Here is a 9423-nt window from a genome sequence, read left to right on the forward strand (position 1 = left end):
AGTCCGTTGTGCTGCATTGCAACTTTAAAGGCTTATTCCCTTACAAGATTTTCTGTGTTTTGAAGGAGTAACTCATGGATGTTTTTTTTGCCAAAGTGAATAAACGAATTTTAATTGTTCCCCCATTTAAACGCATATAATGAAATAACATTTGATTTGCTTATTTTTTCAGCTGCGTACACAGGTCTTCGTTTCGATGTTTTGCACTTATTGTAAAGTGATATGAAACCAGCGGAAATCATTGGTTATGAAGAATACGCACAATAAGCAGTTTTGATGGAATAAGATACTCTCTTGTATTAATCTAAAAAACCCTCTATTACGTATTGGCTTCTTTTGTGTCTGATAGATAGATAGATTTTCCATCCAATTAATTAACCTTTCTCCCATTTTCCTTGGCCAAATTAGCGCCTTTGTCGCACTCGTTGGCCGAAGTACAGAAATGACCGAATTGGGGGCTAATCAGTTAATTGGCTGATGCGAGCGGAGTGATGGGATTGTGCGTGAACTTTTGCCGGGAAAACTTTGATGGTTTAAACAAGCGCAAAACACACAACTCGGGCGAGCGTGAATCTGAGATAAGACGTCAGTTCTAAGCCCGGATTATTTCAATTTGAGCGGGGAAATTGAGTAAGTGCTCAATCGATTTGCAATTTTCCAATTCCCCAACTTGGCTCCCACGCCTGTCTTCTGCACGCTGCTTTTTTTGAATGGCTCTGTGCGGTTTGTGATTCACGTTTTGCTAATTTCTCCGAATTTATTTTCTTGCCTCGTTGTTTCGCCGTTGTTTCGTTTTCAACGGGGCTGGGGCTGAGGTTATCCCGCCAGCTTTTCTGGGCTGGGGTTTCCATCTCAATCAATTAGATTGAAAGTGAAAAGCTGAAAGTGCGAGTGAAAATGATTTGCAATCAAACCACTTTGATTAGAGCATTCATTTTGATTAGCACTAATGAGGCGGGCGACTGACGGCAGCGTATGCAAATGTCGATATCTGTAATTGCCGCGTCTGTTTATGCAATTCTGATGCCAAGTGTGGGTATACCCTCTCCATTTCTCCATTACTCCATTTATCCATCGGCAAGTTGGCCCAATCGGCTATTGGGGCACCCGCACAGTAGGAAAAATTAATTTCAAATTTGTTTCAGACCCAAAATAATAATCAAAAAAGTCAGCAGACCACAAAATTAATTTGGGCTTCTGTTTCCATTTCTCAGATGCGCACCACATGAGCTCATGAGATGCGGCCATACACTTTCCCAAAATGCGGCTAACTTTTTGAGCTGCAAACACTTATAAATATTTTTGTATTACTTGAAAACACCACAATAATTTCAACACACAGCACCTACTCGTAGTAGTTTAATAATAAATTTAAATTAAATACTATTTGGATATCCAGTCAATAATGACTACTTGTAAAGGGTATACACATGTCGTTCAATATACTTTTTTTAATATGTACGTCTGGGCTTTCAATAAAGTGGCACTTGTTCTGATTAACCCTTTGGTGGAAGCCCAAATAATTATAAATTAATGTGTAACCATCTGCTGTTCATTCCACTCCCTTTCTTTAATATTTTCATTGTTTTCCCTTTTCTGAGTTGGTTAATATAATTATGTGGGGCTTGCATTGGCTTTAATTGTGCCGCTTTTGATGTTGTTTTTAGCACATATTTGGTTGCCGAAAAAGAATTTTTTTGTTTACCAAAAATATTTGAGAGTATTTCCGTAGCCCCAAAAGGATCTTAAAGATACTTTTCATCGTTTGTAAATTTCTCAAGAGTAGATGTTTACTTTAACCACCAAAGTGTTTTGAACACCATAAAGTATAACGAATCCTGAATATGATTAACCACATCCAATTTGCTTGTGGCGGTTTTCATAAAACAACTTTTTATTAGAGTTACTAATTCTGTTGGTCGATGATGAAGGCCTTTAGAATCATAGGTATTGCCATATTTTCTGGCTTAAATACTTGTCATGTGTTTAATATTCTTTATATTTTCATATCCATTACTAGCTGTTGTTGCCTTATCTTTATTGCTTGTTGCTAACCGAAAGCAAAGATGGTACCATTTGCATAAAGGCATCCCGTATCCCATACTAGGACCGACTATTTAAAGTGAAGCCTCGCAATAAAGTTCCTTCGTAATGTTATCTACGTTGCGAATCTTTAAAATCCATCGTAAGGTATGTTGAGTTATGGCCAAGTGGGTAACTTCAAGCTGAGGGATGCCTATTGCATTCAGATAGAAATCAGAAGCAGTGTAAAAGGCTGGGAATAACTAAAAAAAATTAATCCCACTTGAATGCTAATGCTAAACTACATATTAACATTTCGAAACTGCTTAAAACTGAATTGAGGAATCAAGTGAACATTCTAAACTTATAGACAATCATCTTAAGCTCGCCAATTCTAGTCCATCAAAGGCACCCCATTCTATAGAGCTTCCTATCCGAAATCGCTATCAATGGCTTTCAATACTCTGGCGGTTCATTCATAGCCAATTTGTCAGTCAGCCGCTCATTTAAAAATCGAGATGTGTTAACATGTAAATTGATATCTCAAAATTGTTCACTGCCTCAACGATTGAGAACGAACGCAACTTGGAGTTGAAATTTAGGATCGTCGGAAGAGGCAAAAGAAACATGCAAATAAACCTATTTACATACCATATACGAGTATATGCGATGAATAAACCTGGTAATGATGCCCCACAAATGGATTAACCGACGATGCCCCGATCAATGGGGCTCTCTAGTGTGGTTTTATGCCCTCCAATGCCGGTTGGCGTTGGCAACCCAGACATTGTCTTTGTGGTCGGATTGCCGGCATTCGTGGCGTCGTCAACCTTACACTGCCTTACACTGCTGACTTCATTGATAAAACTTGTTAGAGCTGTCGCTTCCTCTTTGTAAGTGATTTTTTTCTCCCCCCAGTCTCGGTGGCTTCTTTTTTTTGTTTCGAACGCAAATCTGGTCGACCGGATCTGGTCTCTTGGCCACTCTTGGTCTCTCATCGGCCGGTGTCGATGTCATGTGACTGCCGTGGCCCAGTGGAGACTCCCTGGCGGAAGTTGTTGTGGGAAATGGATTTGTGTAGCGAATACTCCGCGTCACTTCCCTAAAATCTAAGCTTGTTGAGTTTGGCCAACAAAGCTGGCTGACTCTTCTGGATGGTCAAGTTGCTGCTTAATTTATGTACTGATTCGGCGGATGTTTATTTTTGCTATATTTCTATTTCATAACACAATGAACATCATAATGGGGGCCATTCAATTAAATCTGCACAAGTTAGTTCTCACTAAATGTTGCCCTTGATAAATTGCTATTAACTCTACCAATATTTATTTAAAAAAAAAAACAATAGTAAATAATTTTTTTTTGCAATTTTTTAATGCCCATGCTAGAAGTTGGAATACATAAATGCATACATTAAATACAGGAGATTAGTATATATGTGTGTGTGTGTCTCCCTTGTGTGCGGGTGCGCAGGCTCCAGTTGGATTAAGCTGCTGCTGCTGCTCCTTGGTGTGGGTCATCCACCCACTAAGCCTGTTGGGGCTCGGCCTGAACTTCGTCCTGCTTTTGGGGAGCAGCTTCCAGCAGCGGAACCACCAAGTTGTCATCAATTGCGGAGGTCCGCAGAGATGCCGGTGGCACGGCACTGGGAATCTCGTCTGCCTTTGGCTTGGGATTTGCAGCTGGTCCTGCGCTTGGGTTGGCTGCAGTTCCAGGATTGGCAGCTGGATCGGCATTGGGCTTGGGTTCGGCCACGGGACTCGGTTCAGGAACGGGAACGGGAACGGGCTCCGGCAGTGGAGAGCCGTAGGCGCCGTGGAGCACCACAAGTGTGGCCACTAACAGAATTACGATGGCTGCCTTTAGCTTATCAAACGTTGGCCAAGTCGAGCGGACTACTTACCACAGGCGAATGCAAAGACCGTCAGGAATTTCATGATCCTCAAACTGAACTGGTGACTGATGGCATCGTTCCCTCTTTTATAGGTCGCCAGTAGATGTCACATGCACGACTATCGAACAGCGATCAAAATCAATTAGATTCATTGCTCGCCGTGTCCATTGATATGTTTATCACTTCTCTGATAGGAAATAATCGATTTTGATTCAGGTGCAATGCATTTAATTTAAAAAATGTTTTGCATTTTACATGGGCAAGCTCATAACATTTGAAGGTAACAAAAAGCGCTATAAGGATCTTCTTTAACGGGAAACTAAGAAGGTTTGATTATTCCGATGGCTTTTGATGAATTATGATAATTATATGATTAATTTAAAGTGAGTGGATAGACTTAAATAATTACATAATTATTAAGTTGTAGATCATTTTATGGTACATGCTAATTTGGGTAAAAAGGATTCATTTATAAGCTCCAAGTTGGAAATGAAAATAAATTGAAAGTCGGACACTAGGTAAAATCAGTTTTGACAGACCCATAAAAATAAAAAAGATCCAACTTCATTAAAGTGTCTATCTTATTAAACGAAATTCTCATTTTAATACCCTATTTTAGAATACAGTTATATCAATGGGCAGAAAAACTCTTTCAAATTTATTCATTCATAATAACACATTTAATCTTTCATATATCCCCAGATATCTTATAAGGTGTAATATGCGTTGACGTCTTCGGCATCCAAGGATATTGGCTAATTTTTTTCTCTGCTGAGCCGTGAATGGAATATTCAGGAAGGGTCAATATGGTCAAGATGATAACTGCAAAATTAAATATAAAAAAATGTATATAAAATAAATCTAGTATAATACATTGTTGTACATTGATTGCTTACCCATTTCGGTAAGGAGTTGTCTTAAATGCATGGCGTTTGTACAGTCAGCTTGCGTAAATGGGTCCGATTTCTATCGAAGTCAGTTTATAACGCACTCTCGAGCTTCAATGTGGTCATTGCCCATTAAATCAATTTACAACACATTACAGCTCCGAGGGTCGTAAAAAATATATTGATTTTTATGAGTAAAAACGTATACTTCGATTAACAACTGCACATTTTTAAAGAGAACTTCAAAAGCGTTTCTGTAGTGTGGTGAACTACACTACCTTTAGATACTTGGCACAAAGTTTGCGTACCAAGATATAAAGTCAGTCCATAGTAAAATATAAGATGCGTTCTAAAAACAGCTTGCTTCTCATATTCTTGTACTTTTTTAACTAATAATGTTAGTAGTTTAAAGACATATTTCAGTCTAGTAATCAATACTGAAGTGTAACATTACCAAGTTGAATTTTGTTTGAAATTCAGGTGTTAACTGTTGCGAATAAGATATGTTTCAGTCATAATTCAGTAATCGAGTTAGACGTCTATTGTGTTCTTCTGAGTAATGTGCCCAAGTAGTTCGGAAACTGAAGTGCTGGCATGGAGATCCACCTCATATTTGGTATGCTCTCGACACTTTGGATTGATTTATTGGTTTAATAATGGACATGTAGTTATAGTCTCTTTGGTGTTGGGGAAAACCATCGCAGACGACGAGTGCCTATCCTGCGGCTGGAACAGTGATGTTCATTGTGGAAAGGTGGCTGATGGCTCATGTGTGTTTACTGCTCTAAATCGTTGCCAAGTTGAACGCATTGGATGCCGTCGAGAAGCAAAAAAACTGAAACGTAAGTGGAATATATTAATGCAATTTCGCCTGCAACATTATGAATATTTATACACTTCCACAGCCTTCACCGAAATTGTTAAAGGAAGGTGCCCGAAGGATATAAAACAGTGCGCCAAGCTGTAAAATAAATTCATGGTCCATTTCATCAATTAATTATTAGTATTGTTCAATCTAACAAAACTACATTTCGTATTATAAAGTAATCGGCATCTTGGGGCTTTTCGTCCTCAGTTCTTCAAACTCGGACTTTAAGTTCATGTAACTTGCACTGAGCCTGCGAACTCTTTGCCTGAGATTGCTGCAATCCAGGACTTTTTCCAGCAATTGGGATTGCAATTTAAGGATAAGCTGTTTCTGCAGGAAAACAATCCTTTTGAAGCGATTCGCCCTTTCGTTACTTTTCATGCAAAATTCTTTGGAGGTGCTGTTTACATCTGACTTGCTGTCCTGCAAGAAAATACCTGCAGATTGTACTTTAACAGACAGAGTAGTAGTAGTTTAATAATTATTAAGAAGTAAAAAGGATTTGTTAGTTACCAGCCAGATTTTTAAATTTCGTTAAAAATAATTTGATGTCCTCCTTCACTTTGCTGTCGGCTAAATGGACACAAATAGTTGCTAGAGATAGAATAAGATAAGTTATTATTATTTCTCGGGTTGCCGTTCTTGTCTTGTCTCACCAAAAAGGAAAATCAGAATACATTTATGGAATCCATTCATTTCGATACCTTAGATCAACATGCGACTAGTCGTTTCGGTTTGCTATATGTGATAGATATTACTTCTTAATCTATTTCTTTTCAGTACTTAAACACATAAACAAGCGAAAGTTCTTGGAGCGACTTAAATATAATTATCTTAAAATTAGTCAAGCCTTTGTAAGAGTAACGTTTTCAGGCTGAGATTTCCTCAATTGTGGAACCATAAAAACCCGAAAAACAAGTCACTTAACAATGCGACCTATCGTTTTATGAGTAATAATTTGATTTGAAAAGTTATAGTTCTCCCCAGAACCTAAGCTTTATACAACCTGATGCATTTACATATAAATTTGGCTAGGGAGCAGATGTATTCCGGCCATATTGCCCACGCTCCCACTCTCCGTCAAAACAAATAACTTTTCCAATGATTGTATGGCTTTTACTGCTTTCCATATTCCGTGTGGAGTTGCAGAGTTTACCGAGCGCTGTGCGCTGCATTTCCAAGTTTATTAAAGAAACCCATACCCATAATTTCTGTGGCCCAACTTAATATTTTCTGAGTAGAATTCATGGGCACTGCGTTTCTCATGTAGTATAGACGGTTTTATGCCTCGATTGATTTGTAAATATTATGTGTTTCGAATGGAAATGTTTGAGGAACTGCAAGCGAGCGTAAGTTTTGTGTAAATGAATCTTTTGATGGGCAACGGGAACACAGCAGTTCTTCAATAACTACACATTAGCTGCCATCATATATACATTGAGTCTACTTAAAAGTATTTCTTTAAGGTTTCACTTGAATAAAAACTAGATTAATTGACAATTAATGGGGCATTATTTATATATCACTCGAATTTTCGACTCCATCGTTGTGTAAGCGACTCGAATGAGATAGCAATCGAAAGCTAATGTGCTTTTTTAGGTGATTGTTAAAACCACATTAGTTAAACGTGAAAATACACCGCTGAATATGCGCTGCCTTTGGAAGTTTAAAGCGCATTATTAAAAGCGTTCTTGGCCCACACCGAAAGTCAGACTAAAACTACAAATATTTAGTGGCCAAAAAAGAAAATGTTTCGCATAATAAATCACCGAGCAATAATATATAATTTAAAATGTGTATCCGAATGCAAAAAGCAAGCAACTAAAACGAAAATAAATAAGACGAGTTTGCTCTCGCTTAAACCAATAGATTTTATTCATATAAAATCAATCTTTTACATATAAAATTTAACGTTGTTAAAAATAACTTCTTTAACCGAATTAGTATCATTATTAATTCAAGGCACGCCAAGTAATTCACCGTTTAGCTGCTCTGCACAGCAGAACCTGATATCGAAGTCGCTTCATCAAGAGGTCGGGTCGGTAAATGAGTTATGAATCCTTGATATCCTTGACGCCTTTTCGCTTGACCTGGCGAAGGCGAGGCCACCTGGCTGCGATATGGCCAGGACATCGGCGGAAGTCCTCCCGCCCTTCCGTCCCTCGACCCACACTCCACACTCCACGACTTGTCTCTGATCCAACTGCCGATGCCACCTGTTTGGGTCTCTGCAAGCTGTCGCCCCTCAGCTGCTGAAAGTTTTGTGTTTTGTGTTTTATTCGTTTTTGGCTTTAATAAGGACCTCCGCTAAGCCGCTCGTGGCACTTGCCACTTGAGCAGACGCCGCAATCGGAAGTTCTTGTTTATGACATGGATACAAGATACTGAAGCCATCGGCCAGCCAGCCCATATCAGCTGCTTCACAGGCGGAGCTTGATTTATACCCATCAATTGGGGCGATCTCGTTTAGGGTAAGTGATGTTTAGGCCTTAAACGAATATTTCTTTGCTCCGATGCAAACTAATTCGCTGTGCAATCATTTCGGTACATCCAAAGCGGCCTTAACAGGCCTCCACTTAGTGGCAAGCCGTCTAAACAAATCATTTGAGCGCAAACTTCATCTCGGTTGCCTGCAACTTGATAGATGGCATAAATGGTAGTTCTCGTCTTGCACTTCTGCCACTTTTCGTTTTTATTTATGCTTTACAGCTACTATTTATAGGAAATGTGCTCAGCACGCAAAAAGTCGGTGCTTTTTGTACCGAAGGGGAAGTCGGAATCGCAACCCACTTGACAGACTTCGCTGCCATCCGGAGCAGATGCTGATGCCGATGCAGATGCAGATACAGTTGCTGATGCAGACACAGATACAGATACAGATACAAATATATACAGATACAAACCAGCACAAGTGCACCTCGAGGCGAGTGTGTTTGTGCGATCCGAGCTCCAACATTTTTGTTTACAATTGGAGCACGTCTGTTTTGGCTGCGGCAGCTGCTGACCATTAGCCATTAACTTGCAGCCGGCCGAGCTGAGTTCGCAATTGCAACTCAATGCGCGTACAGGCCGAATTGCCAGGGCGGAACTCGAAAGAATTCTGTTTGTGTTTGGAAAATGATTTGAAAACATTGTTTCGCATTTTATATGCAATGCTTTTGTTTTCATTTCCATGCCACTTAATTATAAGTTCGATGGTAAGGGCATTTCAAATGCTACCTTAAGCGCTTTCGGTGGGGCGTCACGAACAGCTTCGTAGGCTTCACTGTATTTGCGCTGGACAAACACGCTGACTTCTGTAACTGGAGCATACCTTTGCCGCGGCTCCATCTTCCATCTTCATCTGGAGGAGAGCAGAGGGCCTGCATCCAAGGTGCCCGCCCCCAACTGGGCCGGTGTGTACTTTTCACACGGCTGTGTGAAAAGCGTGCTATGATACCATTTTCATGTCCACACAGTGCTACACAAATATTTAACCGTTGGTCAGAGGAATGCCACTTAGCTGCAAGATGTAACTTTTAGTGCCCCTTGGGGTCGAGGACAAACTTAGATACCCTTCAGGTGGTCGGAAAGGGGTATGTCCTAGAGCCAAACAATTTGAATACGCTTTATTAACGCCTTCGAACAGATCTTTATGTTCGGGAGTCTGTTGGCTCCAATGTGTATACAAAACCAGTATCAATTTGTTAAACGGCGACCTCTAATTAGGGTCTGATTCATGAATTCTTAATTGACCGCCCCGGGTCAGATGC

At 39.8% G+C, this 9423-nt stretch overlaps 4 protein-coding genes and 1 long non-coding RNA gene across 6 annotated transcripts; 2 read left to right on the forward strand and 3 right to left on the reverse strand.

The window, feature by feature from the left end:
• Positions 1-1894: 1894 nt before the first annotated feature.
• On the forward strand, positions 1895-4798 carry LOC120320526. Its single transcript, XR_005560020.2, has 3 exons — positions 1895-1947; positions 2021-2190; positions 4619-4798. It is a non-coding gene; the product is annotated as an uncharacterized LOC120320526 (long non-coding RNA).
• Positions 3375-4081, reverse strand: LOC6528103 (protein TsetseEP). The gene is made up of 2 exons (XM_002089134.3): positions 3926-4081; positions 3375-3860 (listed from the first exon to the last, which is right to left on the reverse strand). Exons 1-2 carry the CDS (start codon positions 3957-3959, stop codon positions 3550-3552), a joined length of 345 nt encoding a protein of 114 aa, XP_002089170.1. The 5' UTR covers positions 3960-4081; the 3' UTR covers positions 3375-3549.
• Positions 4548-5226, reverse strand: LOC26534632. Its single transcript, XM_015199046.3, has 2 exons — positions 4813-5226; positions 4548-4738 (listed from the first exon to the last, which is right to left on the reverse strand). Exons 1-2 carry the CDS (start codon positions 4841-4843, stop codon positions 4605-4607), a joined length of 165 nt encoding a protein of 54 aa, XP_015054532.2. The 5' UTR covers positions 4844-5226; the 3' UTR covers positions 4548-4604.
• An 84-nt stretch (positions 5227-5310) lies between these two features.
• LOC26535386 lies at positions 5311-5800 on the forward strand. 2 transcript variants are annotated; one of them, XM_015199131.3, is made up of 3 exons: positions 5311-5419; positions 5472-5645; positions 5709-5800. In XM_015199131.3, the coding sequence occupies exons 1-3, from the start codon at positions 5398-5400 to the stop codon at positions 5768-5770; spliced, it is 258 nt and encodes an 85-aa protein (XP_015054617.1). In that variant the 5' UTR covers positions 5311-5397; the 3' UTR covers positions 5771-5800. The 2 variants fall into 2 exon arrangements, with proteins under 2 accessions (XP_015054617.1, XP_015054618.1); XM_015199132.3 differs by having other exon boundaries at positions 5323-5419; positions 5478-5645.
• LOC26535069 lies at positions 5788-6437 on the reverse strand. Its single transcript, XM_015199095.2, has 3 exons — positions 6328-6437; positions 6185-6265; positions 5788-6120 (listed from the first exon to the last, which is right to left on the reverse strand). Exons 1-3 carry the CDS (start codon positions 6365-6367, stop codon positions 5840-5842), a joined length of 402 nt encoding a protein of 133 aa, XP_015054581.1. The 5' UTR covers positions 6368-6437; the 3' UTR covers positions 5788-5839.
• Positions 6438-9423: the final 2986 nt, after the last annotated feature.

This window comes from Drosophila yakuba, chromosome 2L (genome assembly GCF_016746365.2).
Source record: "Drosophila yakuba strain Tai18E2 chromosome 2L, Prin_Dyak_Tai18E2_2.1, whole genome shotgun sequence".
In the NCBI taxonomy this organism is placed as follows: Eukaryota; Metazoa; Arthropoda; class Insecta; order Diptera; family Drosophilidae; genus Drosophila; species Drosophila yakuba.